This window comes from Sabethes cyaneus, chromosome 1 (genome assembly GCF_943734655.1).
Source record: "Sabethes cyaneus chromosome 1, idSabCyanKW18_F2, whole genome shotgun sequence".
NCBI classification, from domain to species: Eukaryota; Metazoa; Arthropoda; class Insecta; order Diptera; family Culicidae; genus Sabethes; species Sabethes cyaneus.
Window position 1 is genome coordinate 3,080,518 of NC_071353.1, and position 25,919 is coordinate 3,106,436.

General features: G+C 39.3%; 1 protein-coding gene across 6 annotated transcripts in view; it reads left to right on the top strand.

Moving 5' to 3' along the window:
- The window catches only part of LOC128733170 (homeobox protein GBX-2), a 43,000-nt gene that overhangs the window by 14,721 nt on the left and 2,360 nt on the right, over positions 1–25,919 (top strand). For all 6 annotated transcript variants that reach the window (XM_053826823.1, XM_053826821.1, XM_053826819.1 and 3 more), the window contains 2 exons: positions 16,135–16,698; positions 16,761–17,128. In XM_053826823.1, coding sequence (XP_053682798.1) covers positions 16,251–16,698; positions 16,761–17,128 — 816 coding nt within the window. In that variant the 5' untranslated portion in view covers positions 16,135–16,250. The remainder of the gene's footprint in view (positions 1–16,134; positions 16,699–16,760; positions 17,129–25,919) is intronic.

Sequence of the window (25,919 nt, forward strand, 5' to 3'; positions counted from 1 at the left end):
TCATATATCAAATTAATGAAACAAACCAAAACAACCTGGTATACTTCTGCTTCGCCTTTTCTAAGTCAATGAATGTTAATAAATGGTTTAAGTACCAAATCGATTGACATACAACTTCCTGATCGTCAAATGAAGAATGCATTTGAGCCGACGAGAGGGGACACGAAGACAATCTCTCATTTGCACATGTGCCCTCTTAATATGTTGTTCGAGGCTTTAGGCTTCCATTACCGTGAATATAAGCCCCTTTCTCTAAATGGATTGACGTTTTCCATGCCTCTGTGCAGAAACGTAATCCTTCTGACCAATTAGCATGGCTGATATCATCATTTTCAAAAAATTGGAAAACTATTTCTTCGGCTGCAACGCATTATAGCTTGGTTCAATCCGCTGATCTCCCAGTTTAGTAAAAAGGGATAATACGCAACTATGAACCTAGTAAGCGCTACTTAGACCCTTGACGTCTTGTCCCACAGCAAAGATGCTGACACCTCGAAACTAACCGGGCCGGTGTACAACTGCTATCGGTCAAATTACAAAAGAAACGCGCCCCTTCACCCACTTGGACCTTCCTCCCCGCCTTGTAAGAGATCGCCCCTCTTTTGTCAACCCTTCTAGGCTGATTTTTTTTATATCAAAGGACATGTGTGCCAAGTTTTGTGAAGAACCGTCCAGCCGTTCCAGAGTTATGGATGACATACATCCATACTCACGTTCCTCGCCCCCCTATTGGTTCCCGCCCAGTCAGCCCTTCCTTCTGTCACGTAGCCAAGTATGCATCTGTTTGTTTTCTGAAAATCTCTATAACGGAAGAGAAATAAAGGCTCTCTCCCCAGCTTGTCCCCCAGCCACATGCCCAACTGCAATCAGTATCAGGGCAAGAGAAACCATTAGCTAATTTGGACATCTTTCTTGTTTGGAACCCTCTTTTGTCAGCCCCTCTGCGCTGATTCTTTATGTCAAAGAACTTTTGTAACATGTGTAATGAAGAACAGTCCAGGCGTTCCGCAGTCATGGCGGAACATACATACAAACATACAAATTTTCATTCCCTTTTATATATAGGTAGATTGCCAAATGTAACACGAAAATTTAGAACCATAAAACCAGTCATAATCCAATATTCCAAACCTTTTGACTTGCAATTAATTTTAAAAACTTTAAAAACTAACATTTTTAAAGAAATTGTAAACAAATTTTCTCAGCAATTGAGGATAAGTAGGTATAATCTGTAAAAACATTTCCTAAAAGCCTTTCGTTATAGTGGAAAACTGCAAAGAAAAGTCGGAAGAACTTAGGTTCTACCTCATGCATAGAGGTTTGGCAAAATATATTTTGCTTGATAGCCACTTTCTAGTGGTTTCATCGTCGGCGATATCAGCGACGTCGTCAGTATAGGACCGGGGTGGCTCCTGCTGTGTCAGCTGTCAAGCAGTGTTCTCCATTCAACTCGATTTTGGGTCACTCGTCGTCGATTTCCCAAGCGTCTCTCAGAAGGCGTAAGTTCCTTTGGACCTGATCGAGCCATCTTGCAAGTTGGGCCACTCTGTTCCCAATGCCGGTGGGATTGTTGAAGAGAACCGTTTTCGTCGCACTGCGGTTCGGCATCTTTACGACGTGTCCGGCCCACCGTAGCCTACCTTTCGCCAGCTCTATAGGATGGGAATCTCTCCAAGCAGTGTCTGCAGCTCATGATTCATATGCCTCCGCCCCCCTCTGCTTTTTATCACGGTCAACGGTTACCGTCCGTAATACGCGCGTATTTGGTCTCCTTTGAGCTCTTTTCCTGTCATGTAAGTATGTATTTTGTCTTCGACGAATTTATTTTTAGCCCAATCGTCCTAGTGTTTTAGTGATAAAAATTTAACGACAACGTACTTTTGGTTTCTGAATTATCGCCAAAATATTGATGAACAATCAAGCGCCATCGTTAGTCGGCAAAATTTCTTGCTTATTGACTGTCGGTGTGCTAATCAATTTAAAGTTTTGCGGGCCTAGTGATGTTGAATATTAGAAGCTGGATCATTTCAAATAAAAAAATGTAATGAAGGTTTTGTCGATGCTTTGTATACACGCTAATATTTCCTACCATTTCGCTGGTTCCGGTCGACACATCGTGATTGAATCGTGGAGCAATATGAAAGGCCAGAAGCAGAAAATGAGAGCCCAAAGTGTTATGAGTTTCATAATGGTAAGGAGACCCGATCAAAACTATTACAGAATTATAGCTCCAGTTGATATTTCTATCAAAGTTTGTTATATATGTGATAGGAAAACAAAATAATTTACAAAAATTCTATCACATTCTGTTACTTATAACACGTTTTGTTATATTTTAGTTATAAAGCAGGGCAGAGTGCTGGTTTTTAGTTTTTAGAGAGGGAACTAAGTAGCTATAACCCTGGCCACTATCAGCCGGACGTTTGGGCTAAAGGTCATAAGGTCATCTCCGAGGGTCCGGTTAACTTTTTCTAGCAATGATACTCCCAACGTATGATATATAAATGTAGGAATGGATGATATTGTTGTCCCCGTTTTATCCTTTCCCTGCAGATTCGGAAATGTATTATTGATCAAATAATGTTTGATCTTGTTACATTTTAAAGAATCATCTCTACGGCGAATATTGCTCAATAAACCTGGCCGGTTTAATATTTTGTATATACATATGGGTCATTCCACGTGAAATGTACATTCAAATTTGTTTTTTCTCGTTGAAATATTTTCTTTGCGTTCTATGTTAAAAAAAAATCGACACTTATTTTTCTATTTCAATTTCGGATTAAATACATAAACGGCCTGCCAGTTGATATAATATAAGTGATTTTATGTAATATTTTCCATCGAATCGCATAGTGCCCACCCCTTCCCTAATTATCATCGGAAGGTATCAAGTTTTGCTAATTTTTCCCAATTTTAAGGCAATTTTTGAACTTATTGGACTACACTAAGCAAGAGTTTGAGAAAATAAAACTTGGAACAATCCTCTTCGATGATACGAACTTCTTTACATAATATAATTGGGTTTTTAAATCCTGTTTCTTCAAAGTCTTGTCTGGTGAAGTACATTAAGTCAAAATAAAGTTAAAAATAGGGGAAAATTAGCAAAACTTTATACTTTCCGATGACAATTAGGGAAGGGATGGGCACCACGCGATTCGTCAGAAAATTTTACATAAGATCAGTTATATTTTATCAGCTGGCAGGCCGTTTCTGAATTTTGTTCGTTTTTAAGCTAGTTTTCCCATAGTGCATAGTGTTAAGCCATTTTCAAGTCTCTAAATTACTTCGAAGTTTTAAATATTCTCAGGAATGAAATATTACATTAGTCGACACAACAATGCAATATAATAAAAGAAATAACTAGCAAAATTAAATCATAAAACATTAAAAATTGTACGAAACTGTTACTTTTATTTAAAAATATACAAAATTATCCAGAAGTTCAAAATTTATTATGTTGAATCTATGTTGAAAATGCATCTTTTTCATTAAAATGCATTTATTAAGACATGAAAATGCCCGGAAGTTTTAAGCAGACGTGTTTAAACATACTTTCACTAACAATTCGGACAGTAATGCCAGATCTACGGATTTAGGAATTTTCTACGGATACCTACGGATCAAGTGCTCAAATCTACAGATTTTCATAAACTTTGCGGAAAAGATTGAAAGTATCATTTAGTTACAAAAAGTACGTGTACGCTCATGCCATGAATAATATCCCGAAAAGCATAACTTTATTCTTTCTGAGAGAAAGAAGCGAATTGAATACTTTTCTTTAATGAGAAGTGTATTAAAAATTGAAGATTTGTTTATTGCTGTTATGCTGTCAATAAAAACTAGCATTTTTCGCTTTGACGGCAGATTTTTATAGTAACACACTGATATTTTCCTGGTTAAAGTGCGACAAAATGGCTAAATATTTTCATTTTTATTTTTTCCCGTGTTTTAGCAGCTTCGTAATTTGATTTCTGTAGTGTGATAGAACTTCAAAATCAAGCAAATAAGGTTGTTCTTTTTAATCAAGTAGATGGAATCCTTGTTCAATATGCATTAATGTTCAATATGCTCTTTTTACGCGACAAATAACAACTCTTGGACCTTCAGAAAGCGATGAAAAGATGACTAAAATAAATAGAAAAGACAACGAAGAGCCAGCAAAGGCCAGCGGAATGTTGACGGAAATGTGAAAAGAAGTAAATGGAGCTGTGATGAAAAGATGGCAAAAATACGATAAAAAGACAACAAAAAATTGCAACAAAAAACACGATAAAAATGTGAACGAGATATTTAAAAACTGTCCAACAGTCGATAAAACATACAAAAAAGTCTACTAAAAGATGCCGAATATACGTCATCAAAAAGAAGCGTGTTCTTTTGGCAAAGACGAAAAGACAAGAAAAATACAACAATTTTGTTGTCTTGGCAACAAGCAGGACGAGAGATGATAAAAAGATGACAATGAAAACGAAGAAAAGGCGGCAAAATGTCATAAAACGAAAATATGATGGATGGAGAATGGAGATGGCAAAAAAAACCATGAAAAGACGATAAAAATATAACAGAGAAATGACAATGAGATGACGAATACGCAGAAAAGGCAATAAGGAGATTACCAAAAGACGGATAAATGGTTCCGAAAAAGGAACGATAATATGACGAACAGACAATGCAAGGTAGCGAAAAGATGATAAAAGAACCATGAAACGACAGCAAATAATCGACGAACAGGCAGTGAAATGCCTGCAAAAAGATATGACGAAGAAGTAGGCGACAAGTAGAAGACAAGTAGGCGAAAAGACGCCAAAAACTCTACAAACTGCGACAAAATTGCCAGAAAAGCCATACAAAACGACGAAAAGGCTGTAAATAGATGTAGCCTTTGGCTAAAGGTATTAGACAAACAATTAAAAGTCAGCAAAACAGTGACAAAAAAGGCGTTGATAGAATGCCAGATGTATAACCACAAAATAACCAAACGACGAAAAATGAAAGAATTCGGAAAAATAAAGGCTAAAGGCGAATGACGAAAGTCAAGATTATGCGTTCTTGAATAATATAGAGGAAATTTGAAATGTATCATAAACTGATTCGATTCAAAAAAATATTAATTTGTTTCAAATGCAATCAAGAATACCAATGCGATAAAAAATGTCACTTTTTAGCAAAACTGAGAATCATTTTATATGAAGAACAAATTTCGGTCAAACTTCCATTTAAATCAAAAGTTTGATTCAAAATTTGATTTAGTTTTATAATTTATAACCCTTTCTTCTGTGATTAAAACGCAGATGCTACGGATTTTTCTTCAGCAAATCCCTAAATTCGAATGGAATTACGTATGCCCCAGATATTCAAAACGCCATATCTCCCAAACTACCAATATTGGTTAAGTAATTCTTATGTTCATTTTTTTCTTTTGAATATTTTGAGCATACACATCAAACTGTTTCAGAGATATTTGAGCCCGAAAAATGTCTTTTTTTGAAAATCAGTGAAAAAGGAAGTAGCGCAACTTCTGGGGGGATTGATCTTTGGGAAATTGGTTGTGGGGTCGGACTGAACAATTATGCCAATCGCTGATGGTCGATTTCAATTTTTCCGATTTCTTTGTTCACTTGAGATGGAATGACCCATATGAAACATTTGTAGGACTAGTTATTATCTACAATATTGCCGAGTAAAGTTTTGCTGTTCCTTTTGTATTTACGGTGCTACGATGCTGCTACCCCGTTGGTAGCTAGGTGAACGTTTATTTGGTTACCAATGGGGTAGCAGCCCTATAGCATTATAAATACAAAAGACACAGCCTAACTTGTTTAGCAAAATTTCTGATAATAACTAGTTCTACAAGTGTTTAAATTTTGATTAGCTGAGACCGTACTGTCAAATGAATCAAAACTGAACTGGTCGAAACCTGTGTTTTGGCGATTTCATTTTCGTTTTCTCAGAATATGCGCTCGTAGTAAACTTAAAGAGTTCGCCAAACTCAACGGTGAATATATTCCATAAATGACAGAAAAAGAAGCGCCACTCTTCATCCATTCTGTATCGGCCAACAAGGGTACTCTGCCGTGCGGTTGAGCAATTGACAGGTCGGACTAACATATGTTTCCACCCGCAAAACACATTCCGTGGAGGGGTAGGGAAAAAATTGTCTGCTCATCATTTTACCCATACAAATCTTGATCTACACCATCTAAATGCGCCTTGAAAAATGTTGGAAAAAGTAAAATGTACAAAAACAGACTGAACAGCAGGGCACTCACGTCTAGTGCGTGCTGTGTGTTATTTTTTTTTGTTTTTGTTTTTGCATATTTGCCTCCGGCAGTCATGCTGTTGCCAGCGCTGCTGCAATGGTACAAATACCTACATAATTTATATTTAATGAAATAAATGTAATAATCGTCACAGAAAATTGAGCATGTCGAGTGAAAAAGTCATGAAGTACACAAAAACGAAATGTTAATTACGGTTAAATAGAATCATTGGGAATCATCGTACCGTGCTCGGGATGCTGGTATGAGCAAAAGCTGGTTTACAAAAGTCCCGCGGCAGCCAGGGAGGAGGAGGGCCTGCTGGGAAGAGCGAATCCGCCCCGTGAATGCTGTCGTTTAGAGCGCAAAACAGGAGCGCACAGTTTAAAAAAAAGTGCCGAGCAATAAATGTACATGAAGACAGAGCCGCCATTCCGCCGCGCCGACTAAAGGGCATTGGAGCGAGCGAGGCATAACCACCGCACCGCACCGGTAGAGCATGGGCCGGCAAGCCGAGATGAGTGATGGAGATGAAATGAAACGAAGATTATAAAATGTGTGTTTTTAATTATTTTTCACTCGCCCGCCCCGCTGTGCCACCCGAGTCGGCCGGCCTGGCTGAAAAAGCGGACCGCAGCAGGGTCGCCACTTTTGAGATATGTCATCACGTGAAACCGGAGGAATCGAGAGTTATTTTGCATGAAGAAGCTTTGAAAGCGATTTATTTATATCATACACCATTTGAGATTTAATTAAGGAGGTTGATGTGTACACAATGTCAAATTGCTCGAGGGCTGTCTCGATTGGGTTCGCTCGAGACCGAGACTGAGTTTGCTCTTTTCCCGATGAGTTAGCGAGAAATTTAAGTGTCGCAGAACGGAGTCACTTACTACATACTACTACTACTGCCAGCCAGCAGCGAAGATGAAAAGTCATTCCTTTTTTTTTTGGTACCTGCGAGAGGCAGATGGTAGCATTCGTTTTTTGTTTTCCGACGTTGTTGGGATGTTGCCATATTGGCGGTCTGTTCGGCTATTAACTGTCCAACGAGCTGATTAATATTCGGTTTATGTATCACATCGCTAATCAACTTCCATTTTTAAGACCTTCGTTTTATGATTTTCTATCGGAGTGTTAATCCCTCACTGCCTAAACATCGCCTTTTATTTATATCGCACATGTCATGCTGTTTACTCATCTGTTCGATTTACTCGTCGTCATCCAGCTTTCTCCATGGACAAGGCGCAAAGGCGTTTCCAAATTTATTTAATCCTTAACTTGATTATCACCGGCGAGTGTTTAGTGAGTGAGCAATTAAAAATTAAATACCTAACCTCGACATTTCAGTCAGATTAGCAAACAGTTCTGGCTGGTGGAGAATGTTATCTTCCCCACGAATGATTTATATTTTCGACCGTTGGAATCTCAATCAAACTAAGTCTGGTTTCATCAGGCATAAAATCATATTTGGAGAGACGTTGCGAAGCAACCGAAAAAAAAGCCATCCGAAGAGAGAGCGACGATAAATGAATCAAAAGACCCTAATAATAAAACAGGTTTATGTTTTATTGGAATAAATTGTCATAAAAGATACCTACCTCTTTCCTTATGCGGGGCGCAGTCGCCGTTATGTTTGTGTGTATGTGTGTGCGTCTGTGTGTCTGTGTATGTGTCAGTATGTTAGGCAAAACATTTCCTTTATCCCTGCAAAGTGATGACTTTCTTGCATTCGTCGTATTTCGGTCCACCCAAATGTCGAACAATAAAACGCGTGCGTTCGGCCGGCCGTATATAATATGGAAACAATTAACAGAATTGATTTTCATTACATATTAAATACTCAATCATGGATTTCAAGCTGCTCCGTCCAGGCAAATGTATTCCTATGTGTATATTTATTCGCATTTATGTTTTATATCGCATTTTAAACGTTTTCGATACAAACACGCATGTGGCAGACCGAGGGGTTACCGGAGTCAGATGCATCTTCTTCGTCATGCAGTTTATTTCGCCTAATTGGATGCTGTCTGAATTTTGGGCTTTGTTGGGTTGCACTAGAGAAGACCCTCACTCACTGGAGGCATCAAATTAGCTCGGAAAATGTACCACTGAGCTTAACTCCGAAAGCAAATTTGGCATTATTTATTGATATCTAAATGCGCCATTACGCTGAATCCTCGCTTCCGGCCGGGGACAACGGTGGGGGTGAAAGAGAAAGAGAGGTTGGATTTATGCATAAAAGCCAGAATCGAGGAGTACGCTTTGAAATGTATCTCTCTTACTCGTGTGCCGACGTTTTGTTCTCCGTGATAGGGCAATCAGCAGGCAGGAGCGACCGGGCGAACGGCCTGTGGCGAATGGGTGGCCGTTTTATGGAGTGTGGGCTGCATCCAATTGCCGGCTTGCTGCTGCCTGTTCCACTGCAGTAAGGAAGGGGGAAATGCGAATAAAGGGAGAGTAAATACTTGAAAACCAATCAATTAACAGTATAGGGCACATCGGGAGACAGAGCCACTTGAGGAAACACAGTTTGTCACAGGATTATACTCTAATCGTTCAATTCGAATCATGCCAATCAATGCTGTACAATTCAAGGCTTAGTTAGATTCAGTAATGAACATCGAAAACATGTTGGAAAATGACACGATCCTTGACCCATATCCATATGCGCTCTACTCACTGCCGTAATCGGGTTTTCGGATCGAAGATTGATAATAACAATGTACAAGCATAAACATGTCATCATCTATCTTTCCGCCATTTGCACTAACGACCAACTGATTCAGTAAAATTTAGCATTCTCTGTGCGGCTCTGTACTGCGGGGATTGACTTCATATTCTCCTACATAATAATAAACACAAATACGATGCAATGCAACGATGCCATAACATACAAACGCTACGGGAACGGGAAGGGAAGCGGACGAAGAAGCAGATCGAAGTTCCCTTCTGACGCGCGTTTATGATGATGATGCTGCTGCTGCTGCTGCTTCTGTTATTGCTGCTGTGCTGTGGCATGTCGTGCCAGCGATATGGGATGTACGTAGGATGTGAGGTGGAGAACAGATCATGTGGAGGGTCCAATTAAATATACATATAGCGACAATCAAATCGATACAAACAATATGCTGCAATTTATCCCCTCGAAAGCATCAGCTCTGACAACGGATGAAGTAAGTGATGTATCATCATCGTCATCAACATCATCCTCATCATCGTCAACGTCGTCGTCGTCGTCATCATCCAGTGATCATTGACAGTGTCATCAAGAGCTCTGATATTAATAATTGAATAAAATTTGCATTCAAACGATAAATGGTTGTTAAACGATTTTTGCTACACCGCCGATTGCGATGCGCTGTGCTGTGAGTCGCAACCGTGACTTCTCCGGTTTCAGGAATTCTAGCGAGATTAATATATTGTTCACGACTGTTGTTCGGATATCCTTTCATGTGCACACACACATACACACTGCTGCTACCAGCTTCATGTGGTTGGCTGGCCAGTTGTGCTTTGCCAGCGGGACCATTTGACGGAGCGCGAGTAAGCACAATTGCACAACCACTTGACTTTTATTGATTTAATTAGGTAATTATCGCATAAATAAATCGCTTAATGGTGTGCTTTTTGCGCGGCGACGATGGACGGCCGACGGCCGACAGCTTCTGCAGTAGCAGTTTACCGCTCAACCGTAGGCAGATGTGTATTTTTTTGTTTTTCTGAGGATTAGCGCTGTGACTCGGTTAGAGTTGGAACTTCAACTGCATTTAATGGCAGACGATAAAATATGACCATTCAAACGATATTAATCCTTGATTAAGTTGGTGCAATTGTAAATCCACAGTTCTATTTTACAACCTATTTACATTGATAGTCATATTTTTTTTTTAACTGCAGTTCAATTTTATGAGTAAATATTGATCGTCTCCAGAAAACTATTAGCATTTCACGAAAAATGGACGGTTTACGTAAAATGACAGGACCCGGTATTTAACTAAATAGAACAAATTGATATTTCCATTATTTAACGACAAGGTCGTCAGAGTACATTTATGGCAGTCAGTATGGCACCGAATATCACCCTTCCCTTCCCTTCCCTTCTTCAGTGTACCAACATGCTCCCATAGACTCGGGAAACCATCACAAAAAAATAAAATTAGTTCAACTAATCTGCTAGCCGTAATAAAATCTTGCAACTCGAAGCACTAAACATTGCATTTTATAGGTTCTATTACTTTTTGGGGCATAAATTACACTAAATACTGAGATATCTGCCCAATTAAAATGCTTCACTTTATTTTCACTTTTTCGCCGTCGATTTTTCATTAATTTTTTTCGGCCATTCCATTCGTCAAATCACTCGCGAAACTTAACTTGAAGCAAAGAAAACTGTAAGTTTCCACCGGAACAGTTATTTAGTAAGATATTATAATGATTTTGTGCAAAGTGTTCACTTGAATTGATTTGAAAAACTTTACTTCGTTTCGACTGTAAATCTGAATCCGCAACCGTCGTTGTTGTACGTTACCAAGGAAACGGGTGTTTATGTAGAGTGATGCCATATTTACGTTGAGTATGAAATTGACCTATAATTTTTGCTAAAATAGACGGTCGTAGAGTGTCGAAATTATACTTATAAAGTACACTGATAATAAAATTCACCGTAAACAGCATTTTATGTGATAGAATTACTGTCGGATCTCGTTCAACAGCAAAAATAGATACGCGGTTCTACGTTTCTCTTAAATCTTAAATCTCTTAAATTTTACTTATGGTTTAAATGAAAAGAAACATGCATCTTTCACGAATTTTGGAATCAAAGTAACTCAAGAATCATTTTTGGAAACGGCGTAGGGAAGCTGCATGGAAAACGCGAACAGACATCTCAGAATACCGCTGAGCCAGATGCCATCTTTTGACGTCAAAAGAATGATTTTTTCATAAGGATTCCAATGATGTGGTGCTTGTTCACGGTACGCATCTATTAGTTTTTGTCAAAAGAAGGGCATTTTACCTTAATTTTCTCGATATGAAGAGATGCAAAAGTCCTTATCTCCGGATTTCGTTGGGACAAAATTGATCTTTTTTCGCCATGAATAAGCTGTTTTAATGAGGAATCTGATGACACGGTACTTGTTAACGGTACATGATTATTACTTGATGTTTTGGTCAAATAGATAGCTTTTTATCCTAGTTTCATCAATGTAAAAAAGTGAATATATCTGGATTCCGCTGAGATAAAATTAGTTGACGTAGTACTACGACTTACTTTAATAGGGTGCCATGCTGCGAAAATAGAAATGATCGCGACACGAAAAAGTGATAGGATTTGAACGACAATTCTCGGGTACTTTTTCATTTCGACGTATCTGCAAATGAGAGATTCTCTTCGTGTCTCCTCTCTTCCGCTTTTTACGGCGAAACTAATGCATTGAAAAGAAAATTTTCAAAACGTTGGGCTAGCTATACCTCGTAGATTGATAAACAATTCAAATACCAATGATCGAATCATATTTTAATTTAAAAATTCTATCGCAATATGAAACCTAGAATTTTATTAAACACCGGGAAAAACCTGAAAAAATCAGGGAATTTGGTTTTTCGTATCCAGTTGCCACCCTGAACAGTTTTGCGGCCTATATCGATGATGGAATGATAGAATTTGAAAAAAGGACGGACTTTGAATCTCCGTTCTAATGAAACGAGACAACTTGATCGCATAATTAGTTTCTGCGAAACATTCAAATGTAGGTATACCTATGTACGTGAATTTTGCCGGTTAGCTAAAAAAATTAATGGCAAAAGTCGCGCAAGCTGGAAAAACGTGATAAGAAGACACAATGTACATATATAAAATACTGAAGCAGGTCCACTCTAACACTGATAATTCTTCGAACGACATGAGTATCGTCGAACGAATTCCTGCCAAGACTTCTACTCTGACTCACTACAATAAGTGCTCTACGATTACCTCTCCCGAGTGTCAAACCTCTGGCAATCTACTTATCCAGGAGACTTGAACAAGATCGTCCCCTCTAATCGTGTGCTTGGTAGCTGTTACCTTTGTACTTGGTAATTCTAAGTAAATGGTGCAAAAGTTTTATAAGTCATCCACCAATAAGCCTCTTTAAGAGCCACCAAATAATGGTTGAAGAAGTCTTACAATTAATTATCTATTTCATTGAAAAGAGTACTTATCAAGTTCTAACGGTATCATCGAAACCATTTAAAAATGTTCATTTATGTTTGTGTTACAAGCTTAATTTAGAAGCCAAGTTCAAGTTTCAAGTTATTCAATTCGAGTTTTTTTTGAAATTTGTTAAATATTTTTTGAAACACGATTCGTTCCGTAAAATTTTCAATACCATTGTAGTATTTTGTAAAACAAATTCAGCAAACCCTTTTATGACAAAGAAATATTTTATCAAGTGAGAATTAGGCCATTACAAATATTTAAAAAAGTTTTTGTCCCTCCGGTGTTGGACCACTGAAGGGGTGGGGTGGGGGCGAAAAAAAACTAAATTTTCAATGACAAAAACTTTTAAATTGATTTGCAATGGCCTTAGTAGAATCAACCGTTCTATTCTAAATTAATTTTGAAGTCCCTGTTGATAATTCAAAATATCTATTATTTTCTGTATTTTTTTAATGCATAGACTTTTTTTGATCGATTGATGCAAGTATTTCTAAAGGGAAAATTCTAGCTTTAGTTTTCAAAAGGTCGCATAACCCATGCAAAATGGTTGATTATGCGACCTTTTGAAAACTAAAGCCAGAATTGATCTCTAAGGGCTTTTAGAAAATGACTAAGCTATGAACGTATAAATTGTAGCCACTTTCCCCAGAACGTAACAGAATAAATAACAGCTCTGCGTGGTCCTACGTCAATAGGCGGTAGTGTCTCTGATGCAACCTTCCACTTTTTTCAAATGAAAGTTATTTTAATATGCTTTCGAATAATTTGGTATTTGTTCACAGCACCTGTTTGCTCCGTCCCAGTCAGCATTTTCATATGTATAATTAGATTGCAAATAAGAGTTACGTAAGAGTTACGTAAGAGTTTGAGATAATTTTCGTACATTGATATACTAGTTGGTGTTGGCTGGGGTGTTGTTTTGACCAAAAAAAGATTTAGGGTGGTATTAAGACGTTAACTGTGAAAATTGGGGTTAAATGACTAATTCTACGGCAATAAAAAAACCCCGTCTTCGGAATCTGCATGAAGGTAGCTTTCTTTTGGCAAAAAAATCGATTTTATCCCACAGTTGTCCAGAGTTTTTGATCAATAAATCTCTGGACTCATAAATAAGTAGGAAGATGCACCCTTGGTAATAACTATTAGAAACAGAAGCGTGCGGTAAGCAAGAACCACACCATTGGAATCTCCACAAAAATATCTTTCGTTTGACAAGAAAGTTTGAATGTAGCCCAGCGGCTTTTGAGATATTGACAACCAGGGCTTTTTGCATAAAAATCCCCACTGGGAAGCGTTTGACAAGGTCATAAAGTGATTATATACAGAGTGGCGACATGTCATCCTAGAAGTATACAATGCGTATTTTTCCTCTTTCCTACCAATGCATTTGATAGGTCGTCTCCTCGATTGGATTGACACTGACAGATAAGTGTCATTTCAATTTTGACAGTGTTGCCACTCTATATATAACTACTCTAGGTGAACATTAACAAGTGATTCTTCTGGTGCCCATATTTTCGAATTGAAAAATAAAAATTATGAAAAGAAGTTGGAAGATATTGTTTATTTTTGCAAAAAAAATGCAGGCTGCTAAAGATTGTCTTGAGCACGTACGTAAAACCAAAACAACTTTACAATCAAAGTTTTATTGTGTTCGTTTTTTATAATGGACAATGGAGATTTATTTTGTAGACCTTTCCACTCATTTTGATACCTGAGCACCCGCGCATTTAAGTGCTCGTTTTGTTTTTCGAACTTCATCTACCATTTTCTCGCAAACTAAAAATCGTCTTGAAATCAACTTTTTTTGCTTTGCTGGTAAACATTTGTAGAGCACTTTCATAACTATTGAGCTTTGTAAACAAAACAAAACACGAGAGAAAAGTAAAGAAAGGCAATATTTTACTGTTTCGTGCATCTTTGGCTTGTTTCTTAGACTGCATTTTGTTTATAAATTTGAAAAGTTGTTAAAGTCCCTACGATAAAACTGAACCTTGACGTGGTATAGGGCCTTTTAACTAATCAGTAAATGAACAGCGGTCACGTTTACTTCTGAATGTCAAATATTTCCGAAAATTACCGGTTTGATTGAGTCGACCGGGGCTTAGGGTTAGTAAGGGGATGTAAGCGGGATACCAGACGGGATTACGGGTAATAATAGAGGTGCTAAGATAGCAGATGTGAAAATTAAGTCAATTCTTATACTATTTTACACTAAATTCACAATAATAATATTTCTAGCGGTCGGTTTTTGGGGTTTGGTGACGGATTTCCGTTATAGATACTGCGCACTAGCTCTTTAGTCTCGAGGGTTGGGAGCATGGCTTGAAAAAGGATCGCAAGTTGAATGTGACTGCGTGAATGCGTACGCTTTCCGCATTCAACTTGCGCTTTTCTGACGATCATTTGACTGTTTTTTGAATCCAGTCAATCTGCCGCTTGCGCTGCTCCCGCCTTATAATTCAAGTCGCCTCTCAAGAGAAGCCCACAGTCGTTCTCCTGCTTTGTGTTCATATTAAAACGTGTAAACTGCAAACTGACTGGAAGCACAAGGTGAAGTATTTTTTCCATTTCTCTTTTTGTCTCCAAATCGGCTACTCAAAGTAATAGTTTGTCGCCCGGAGTTGGCCCGACGCAAACCGACCGACTTCTTCCATGCACTTGTAGTTTTTGTAGTATTGAATCATACTATAGCGCGGTTGCTGTTTGTTAGCGTGGTGACTGCCAGTCGTTTGACTGTTTTGCAGTCATTCGCTGCTCCAAACGGTAAAGGAAACTTGATCGAAAAGAAAATGTTAAAAAAGTTTACAACGCATTTGTTTTACTGTTCATCATTGGGTGGTATGTTCAGGCATTCTTTCAAAACGGTCTGGGCATAGGATTGCGAAACTTTTGCATTTTCGTCGCATGATAAATTTAAGCTTTATTTGAAAAATAGCCTTACCTCTTACTTCTACCAGCATAGAGAATTAGAATAGGATGCTTGATAATGATAACCCTAATATGGAGAGAAGGTCCAAATGAGGTAAAAGGGCTTACATTGTGTCAATTCCCGGATCGATAGTAGACGTACAAATAGCTGAGAGACACGAGGGGAATCTAAAAAAGACGGGGATGGGGTTACCATTAACAAGGGGGAGGTTCAAATAAGCAAAAAAGGCTTTGTCACTCTATGGAGATTACCAAAACGAAGACAAATTTACAAAAGACTGGCTGACAACAGGGGGTAAAGCTGCCAAGGGTAGTAGAGAGGCTCAAATGAAGAAAAAGGGCTTAGTTTCTTGCATTCCGTAAATTTTCTTTACAATAACAGATGTACGAGTCACTGAGAGATAAAGGAACCCCGAGTAAGATCGGGCACTTAGCTAGTATATGATAATGATGACGATGATGACGATGATGATGATGATGACGGAAGCTTGTGACGAAACAAACTGCTTCTACCAATACCATGAACAGAAGAGGAACGGTTTGTTTCAATAACCTTAGACCGCTTTTAACATTTATATGGAAAAAATGTAAAAGTTTTCCGTTATATTGTATATTGAATAGTTTGCAGGAGTTTATATTCAATGAAGAACAAAATGTTCGTTAGAAGAAAATCTCCCGAAATAAGATCTAGACGTGCTATCCACAGAAAACCGATTTCAATTGTTTGCATCTTTTCAACATTTCCAGTGGTGTGTAATGCGCAACAAATACTAGCCTGGCAGCGTCTTCAACTGTAGCGAACAATAGGTGACCAAAAACTTTTGACCGCCGTACAGCAGCCGTGGCATCAGGCGTCGGACGAAATGACCCAGGCTGAAGAGGTGCGCGAAGTGAACCAAGTCTGTATCACCAATACACCCGACCTGCACTCCCAGGCAGCACAGGCAGATCGCAAGTCGTCTCCACATCCACCTCCGCCACCACCACCTCCTCCACCAACCTGCGGCGGCTCGAGTGTGGACCTCTGGCACAGTACAAATCTCAACGTGCTAACCTCCTGCTTTAGCAACAAATGGCACCCCCACGTATACGCGAATCCCCCTAAACAGCCAACGCCACACTCCATCATGGACATTCTAGGGTGGAAGAATCCTATGAATAGGGCATCTTCCCCGAGTGTTGAGTCCAACAACCATCTGGTGCCATATCTCATGCATAGCCTGCACGGTGCGAAGGAGGACAACGAAGACCAGCCACTTGATTTGTGTATCTCCAAACCATCAACTCAGCTGGATAAATCCTACGAAGAAGGTATTTTCGATTTCGATTCAGTGTTTTTCTCTGTATAATGTATGTGTGTATTATTTCAACAGAAATCACCCAAGAATCGGTTCGCTCTATTAGTCGGGAGCGGGCTCACTCGACGGATGTGGAATCGGATATCTACGGTTCCAATGAGTCGCAGCAGTCGCTGAAGGAACTGTCCTCGTCGTCGAGTACGCAAAAGCTGACTAGTTTTAGCGTGAGTTCAAAGAAAAACAGCCGCTCGGAAGTGCTGCTCAATCCGGAAGACACCGACGATACTCAGCTGGACGAGAGCAGTCGACGAAAGAAGAAAGCCAGAACCACATTCACGGGGCGACAGATTTTCGAACTAGAGAAACAGTTCGAAGTCAAAAAGTATCTGTCCTCGAGCGAGCGAACAGAAATGGCGAAGCTGCTAAACGTAACGGAAACACAGGTAATAAATTTAATCTACAAAAAATGTCCTGTCTTTGGTTGGTATGTCGCATAGCTCATAGGTTTAGAAGATGTTTGGTTTCGAAAAACAAGATTAAATACTGCCATAAAGAATACACGGCATGAGATCACGTTCATATTAATTTGTCTTTCACGCGCGGCTCACTTTGGAAGTTAATCCCGTGGAAGTTCTTCATCAAGAATTAAAAACATGAATGAAAGGAAAACTCTAAACATCAATCAACTGACCTGTGAACTTACTCGTAAAATGCTAATAACGCTCCCTCTGGCAAGGCTGCGACGTGATCGTTTAAAACTATTCTCGCTAAGCCTTTGGTTGGTTTGTTTAGTCTCACAAATGGATTGTTTGCGACACTCCTGCTCGGTTTTATTAACCTATTTCCCGGCACCCTCCCGGCACAGCTTCTGGTAGCGAAAAGTCACACATTCTCCACTAACATCTCTCTTTTCGTACGCAAGCCGGTTTATATTACAGTTTGTCAAAAAATCAAACTGCGGTAAACATGAAACAACACTTAAATCATTTATGAGTCCGGTTCATTAAAACGGAGATCTTCCCTGGTTTGGTTCGGTGTGGTGTTCGGTCCGGGGAACCAAATAGCGCATCGCAAATGGTTCGTGCGATGACAACGACACACACCGAACCGGTGGATGCGATGGTTAAGAGCAGTTCTTCCTGTCTATTTCGCTTTCCTCCACCCCAAAACCTTCCTCTGTTTTCTCGACCTGATGAGTCGCCCGTTTTCTGACGAAGACGTATTGGAGGATATAAAATTAAAATTGAAATGTTTATTTTCTTTCTCTTTCCCGCACACTTTTCGCTTCTCCCACGTCCGATCATTCCCTTACATATTAACACGGTCCGATCTATTCTATTGGCCCATCATCTGAAGCGCGCTGTACTTTTGCCTCCAACAATCATAAAAACCGACAGATATAAAAAGATCTTAACAAAATATGCTATTTTTACCACTATTCATCATTTCGAATGGCTCATTTTCGTCGTTTCCCTTACAGTCTAAATCGTCTAAATTGGTGTGTCAAAGAATAAATTACTCAAAAGCTAATTTTCAGACCACTGAAGCTGGTTGGTTCATCTCACTTCTGCGCCGGGCCAGGCCGGGCGAGCGTTGCGTTGCGGTGGTGATCAACACCCGGGGGCGGGAGGGGAGTTTAGGACCGGGGCCAAAGCATCAGCCCGAGAGTGCGTAGATTTGTTTGACATTTTCAACACCCCGCATCGTTTGGCCGGCACAGTCGCTGCAATTGACTTTCGGGCGGTGGCGGGCGGAGCGGATGTTGATTGTTGCATTTTCGGCATTTTTTTCCCGACAGCAGCCGGCAGCGCCTAGATTGTTGTCGACCGTCCCTCGAATGACGAACGATGGTTATTCTGGTTTGTTGAGCGTATGCCTCACTAGATGCAATCGAAGATGCAAAGGTGCTGCTGCGCTGAGGAATAGTATATGCAGATGCTGCATCTCGATTGATTTATTAGCTCTGGTTAGAATTCTGGAGCGTTTGGTTTAGCGTAGATTACGGCTGTCGATTTAACAATATGTTTATACGGGCTGACAGTGCCCTGGCTTACCTCCGTGCGGTAATGGAATGCAATCAGTCGGACTCTCCCGATCGGAAATGATTGACTAATTCTGCTGGGCGGTGGAATAATATATATTGTATCTTGCGACGACTGAAGCTCGCAGTAAACTAATCCGGGTTGATGAATGGTGTCTAGAAAGAGGCAGCTGATTAGCAGCTCACAGTAAAATGCTTTATTTTCGTTTTTTTTTGGTAAATTTCAATAGCAAAGAAAAATTATATTTTTCTGGAATGCTTAACAAAAGGGTAACCTTGAGTGTTTTGATTTACTTAAAGTGGAGTAAAAATATAATGTTTTTCTTTTTTCATAGCATAGCATAGCATAAGCACGTACAATGCAGACTGATGACGACTGATGACTGACGACTTTTCCATAAATATTATGGCATTATGGTTTTACTTCGCAAAAATCTATAGTTTCAGCTAGGGCCTCTTTGGTCAGCTACGCTAAACTTCCTGTCCAGGAGCGGCCTTGCAGTTCGCTTCGTAATCCATAACGACGCAATCGTACTTTGTCAATGAATTCTCGTAGAGCTTCTCCAAGCGGAGCCATTCCGTTTTTTTCTGTTGATAGTCAGATGTTCTCCAAATCGTTTCAGAATATCCCGTATCGATTTCCAATTCTCATACGAGACGGGTATTTCAAGCTTCAATCCGCATCTCATGTGGGCGGAGTGTGGGAGAGAATGGTCCGTGCTGTTAAAAAAAGAATGGCGTCGTTGGTCGACGGACGAAAATTGATTCTCGGGATTCCGTGGTCTGCGCTTATCGAAACGGAGGGGCTGATAAATTCACGTCCGCTCACTTACATGCCTCAAATGCTGCCAAATGCTCTGGCATCAGCTTCAAACACAACTCACAACTTGCGAATGCTACCTGAGTTGAGTACTTTTCCACAATCAACATAAGAATGAAGTGGTTAAGCGATGCGTGATCTCTATAAGCCGGAGGCTTATACCTAACCTAACAAAAGACAAACGAAGGCTGTGTTCCGCCAATGGATAAAACGGACCGGCACATGGGACCAGTGTTGAAAAATTCATAGCAGCAAAAAACTCAATGAGACTTTAAGCACATGAAATTTGTCGATGTCTCTGTTGCTATGCGATGTGAACCAAATTCAGCTGTGAGCATTTTGCTTAATTTTTCCACAGCTGGTATTTCATGCAACGAACCAGAGAGCGAAAGAGAATCTACCGCCAGAGAAAACATCAGCAGCAAAAAATGCCGCACACATTCATGAATTAAGATGGCAAACATATTGGCGGAATTTACATTTTTCCTTCGCGGGAATCGACATTTTCTTAACTAGAAAGTACAAATCTTAATAAGAATTAGATAACCATGTAATTTAAATGTGTGTTTTAGTATAACTTTGCAATTTATTTAGAAATTCATTCTCTCACGCTCACTCACAGCTGCATATCGCACGAGAAATTGTCTATGCTGTTCAACAACGAATTTGTATGTATATGTGCATAGCTCCGTGTGTAGCAGTTGAAACAAAGCAGCGGACAGAAAAAAAGAAAAAAAAAACGAAAGAAAAATCAGAAAGGTTGTGTTCCAGACACAACCGCGTAGCTGGCATAGAACTACGTTAGATGGGTTTTTGTGAAGTTTTTTGAAAATCTTTCACACCGTATTGACCTATGTGTGGCGTTAAAAAGCATTAAGTGAATAATTGTAGCGTATTTTTAATATGCATTTTGCATTTTGTATATTTTATGATGCCAAAAACGAATTTGAATATGTCTACCAGTGCCAAAATCGTAGTATTCTAGGATAGAAAACTCGTTTACGCACCCAGCTTAACAAAATTCTAGGAAAAAAATAAATCTTCAAAATAATATTTTATTGGTATTAATACAAGCCATATCTTGATCTGACTTCACGCACTGACAATTATCAAAAAGCAAGCTTGTCGTGCAGATTCTTCGCCATTTGAACATATTTGCTCTTGTCTCTCGTGCTTTAGAAGCAAGTCTATAAAGCGGGGTACGCTGCTGAAAAGAAAACAGCTCAAGAAAAAATCTTGCTATTTACCGCAGAAATTTTGACAACTCCAATGCAAGCAACCACCTGTCATTTTTTCTTGTGGTAATAATTGCGCCGGATATTATTCCGTACGGAAAAGTGACGTTTTAATTCACCTGCATGTAAAACTGCGCCATCTGAACGTGAAATAATATTTCTTATGAAGTGCGTACTGCTTAAGAAATCGTAAACGAAATCGATTTCTTGAGCATTTCTTGTCCTATCTTTTTACCCATTACTTTTCAGCAGCGTACCCCGCTTAACACGGAAAATGCATGTGAAAATTTTAACTTGAAAGTTTCCATTGATTTTCACTATGCAGCGATTGTAAAACACTCTTTTCAAGAAAGCTTTAAAATTGCTGCATTTTTTATGAATGGTATGCGAACCATCAAAATCCGTTCTAAATTGGTAGAGTTATTTGCGTTCAAAATCTTTCATTCTTTCGTGACGCTGACTTCAATCTAAATTTTGGATTGACACCCTGCAGTAAGACGTAGTTCTACGTCAAAAAGGGGGAAATAGAGGGAACACGGGACAAAATCAGGAAAAACTGAATAGAAAGCGTTGGCCAACCAGAAAAAAGAATGAACATGAGACGAGAGAGAGAGAGAGAGAGAGAGAGAGAGAGAGAGAGAGAGAGAGAGAGAGAGAGAGAGAGAGAGAGAGGAACACAGGAAAGATAGATCAAACGAAATATAAAAGAAAAAAGAAAAAAACAATAGGAGAAAAAGAGACATGAAAGACAAGACTAAGGGAAAAATGGGAGCCAAAAACTGAATAAACGTGACAGAAACAAAGATAAAACGGGGCAACTGAAAGAGAATAAACGAGAAGTAGGAGAGTTAGAAAGAAAACAAAAAACCAAAACAAGCAAAAAGGAAAGAGAAAGAACAGAAAACGGGAAGGAAAATTATAAGTGATAAAAACGAAAACAAGAAAAAGCGGACTGCAAATATGAAAAAAGGGAAAAAGAACGAAGAAAAACAGAACAATGAATCAGAAGACATGAAATACAAAAAACGTGAAAAATAAAGGAAACGGAAAGCCAAAGAAGAATCCAGCTTTCCACGAGCGATAATGGCGGATATTGGGCATAAGTGGGCACAATCTTTTGACATTCGCCGTCGAGTTCGCCCTGACGGAGTTGCTATGGAAACATCCATGGCTGTTTGTTGTTGAGTGTAAAAATGTAAATATTGTTTAATTTTGCAAATCAGGTGAAGTGGAACATAACTGAACGGATTCAAACTTTTGTAGTGGTTTGCGGCCATAATTTGCTGAAGGCACCGGCTCCGAATACTTTTTCACAATCGTGCAAATTAAACATTCGAAACATTACACATTAACGCAAACGTTAACTTCATGTTGGTCGAGCCGTAGCCAAGTTTGCTCTCGAACAGTCACCCTTATTCTGCGAGTCAAGTGATTCAATACGACAATTGTCACTCGCCGTGATTCGCCACGGCGAATCGAGTCGCCTAGGTGACAGTTGTGTCACGTAGGTAACAAACCCCTGTCACCCAAGTGACAAACCGTGTCACCTAGGTGACAAAGCGAGTCACCTAGGTGCCAATTGTCACCTAATTCGCGGCGACTCCAAAATAGTCACGTCACTCGCCTCGCAGAATAAGGGTGAGTGTCTCGACTTGATAAGAAACTTTCCGTTGCGTATTTGGACATTCTCCCTGAAGTTTGCGAGAACTGCGAAGCCACAATCCTTAGAACTTCTTATCCGTTCCTTCGCTGATCTGCAAAATTGAACAATGTTTATATTCTTACACTCGGCAACAAACAATCATGGATGTTTCCATAGTAACTCCGTCAGGGCGAACTAGACGCTCCTGCAATGAATGTCAAAAGATTGTGCCCACTTGTGCTCAATAGCCGCCATTATCGCTCGTGAAAAGCTGGATAGTGAGAACAAAAACTAAGAAAACAATATAGAAAAGAAAAAAACCGAAGAGAAAATGGAAAAAAGGTACTGGAAAAAAGAAAAAAAAGGAACAGAAAAGAAGTAAGGTGTAAGAGATTAAGACGAAATATGTGACCCTTTTTGTTTATTGTTGTATTCATCAGTAAATACACTACTTATTTAAACATAACTCGGGAATTTATTTATCTCCACTTGTTGTAAGTATAGTTTTATCACGAACTGGAAAACGATAAGGATGCGGTGCGAAGCACGAACAACTGTGAGCTGTAGCCATCAGGGATGGTTGCAGGGAATCAAAATGCCTATAAAATAAACATACGTAGCAACCAGAATGTATCACGATAACAAAATAATAGGACAAATGTATGTTCCTTCACACCACTGAGAAAGATAACTTTCGTTGAGAATACAGCAGTCCCCCGAATAACGCGGTTTCGAATAAGAACGTTTCCAATAAGGACGGTCTCGAGTGATTCCATTAACGCGGCCGAACGTCTTTATTGGAGTCTACGTAGTATCTAGTATATGGGAATTGACTTAATTGGTTCCAACATGGAATAACTCCTAATCCTGACCGTATAGAAGGTTGGTGTCTTCGACAGAGTTGTTCAGTACATCAACGGGTTTTCATTGGATTATGGCATTGCGTAATTGCATCACTACGTGGCGCTAGCGTATATGTAACACTCTTATACAAGCTGTATCTTGCGCTGCGGACTATCTAGAAGGTTGCGGTCTTCGGGAAGGTTGCTCAAATGACTGCCACCTTCAAGATGGTATGGAAAATAGCGCATAACTGACTCACTCGTGGCGCTAGTGTATATGTGATTTGTTTATACAGGCTGTATCTTGCGCTGCTGACTATCTAGAAGGTTGCGGTCTTCGGGAAGGTTACTCAAATGACTGACACCTTCAAGGTGGTATGGAAAATAGCGCAAAACTCACTCGCGGCGCGTATATGTAGTATTCCTATACAGGCTGTCTTGCGATCCTGAACGCTCGACGCTCAATTTTATTCTCTAGCAACATTTACTACCTGCAAAATAATCTGTGCTAATCTACCAACTATTAATACTACTTCCTAAATGGCCAGAGAAATCCTGCCAACTCACTTATTCAATTAGTCTCAGTCATGTTAACACATTTCCAGGTACTTTCTAAACATTCTTGCAACAACTGAATAAGCATTTATGTCACACAGCATTAATAATATAAAATCAACGGCATACGTAATGATACTTTTAGTAATTCAGCTTTCTCGTGTTGCAGTATATTTTTCATGTCCGTTGCAAGTTAAATGCGAGGAGTAAATAAATTCTAAGGAATTTCATCGACTGCCAACATTACATTTTGCAGAGAATTTTTATAAGCGACCAGCATTGTGTTAAATAACGAAAAAAATATTAGCTAATTTTCCAACTAGTTAAATAACCACTGTCACTTAACCGTTATGTGTGCGACAGGTACCCGGGTACCTTTTCAGTTTTAAAATAGTTATAACTCATTCAATTTAAAACATACGTCATTGAAATTTTGCGACATCGTAAAACTCGTTGATCTTAAGTAATTGAGGTTTTTTTGGTGCATATCCATAAAGGGGTTTAGCAATGAGAGTCACTTGAATTTTTTTATTACGTAGGAGGGCGACAAGGGTACCCGGGTACCCATGATTTGCTATCTTCATAACTTTAGTTATGTTGAACCGATTTGGATGAAACCGGTGGCATTTGATTCGTACATTTATCTAGTTTTGATTAGATAAAACGTTTGGCCATCAAATGACAAGTAGTTCCCGGGAATCGGTAATTCCGGAGCAACATCCGGTAAAATGTGGGAAGCCGCATGTTTTGAAAGAATATCAGCTTTCAGTAAACCTATTAGCTTTGAACTTGACACTGTGGACCCTTTTTTCATCTAATTATATAAATTGGTGACTTTAGATCGCATTGGCCACTCCAAAATTTGGTTCCTGTAGGGATACAGATGGCGAGTTGGGTGCCTAATCCAATATTAGAATTGGTTTAGTGGATCTTTTAGATGTTTTGAACTGAAATGGTCAGTTTAGTACTGATTGATAATTTCGGAACTGGTTCCAAATGCATAACGGATGGTTCTACGTTTTGAACGGTTCTGATAATGCTAAGCATTATCTTGAATCCTGCGGTATCATCTGTGACCCCGTAGAAACCATTTTCGAAATAACCAATCAAAATACATCGAAATGTAAAAAATATCACCTACCGAACTAATTCCAAGAACTTTGATACCCATATTGCTAGGTTTTACCTCCAATCCTGGACACATAATCCTGGGTCGCACACATAACGGTTAAACAACCTTCCCGAAGAAAGCAACTTCTTGTTTATTACCAAAATCAGTTATGACAAACACAAAAAAATCACAAATACACTAGCGCCGTCGGTTGAGTAAATTCCATTATTTTCCATTCCATCTTGAAGGTGACAGTCATTTGAGTGACCTTCCCGAAGACCACAACATTCTAGACAGTCTGCAGCGCAAGATACAGCTTCTATAAGAATATCGCATATTCACTAGCGCCACGTAGTGAGTCAATTCCGAAATACTACAATCCAACGAAAAGCCCTCAATCTGCTGAACAACTTTGTCGAAGATACCAACGTTCTATACGGTCAAGATCACGAGTTATTCCATGTTAGAACCAATTAAGTCAATTCCCATATGCTACGTAGAGTCCATTACAACGGTTTCCATTAACGCGGTCCCTATTAGCGTCCGTATTGAAGGGATTACTATATATTTTAATACACACTCGCTCTCACAAGCGCTTGCTGTTGGTGATGCAGGTATACAATAAAATATGCTGGTCGGCTGGTTAAAGACAACACTTTATCAGCAACTTAAATTACAGGGACAAACAACAAAAAGACTAGCTTGCTTTGATCCAAAGTCTGCTGTACAATTTTACCTTGGCAACTACCAAACACTGCCGCTGCCGACACAGTGTGACATGATTAGGATTGCTTTTGTTGCGTACAATACGTATTGTATACAGTAGTGTGTCTTTTTCACAGGCAACAACATGGTTGTCATGGAACGTCTGTATCCATGAGAAACAGTTACGATAACTTGTTGTTGTCCTAACTTCCATGCAATAGTGACAAACTTTCATTATACATTATCGCAATATTTTCAAGTAGGGACAATGTCTTTGTCTCTT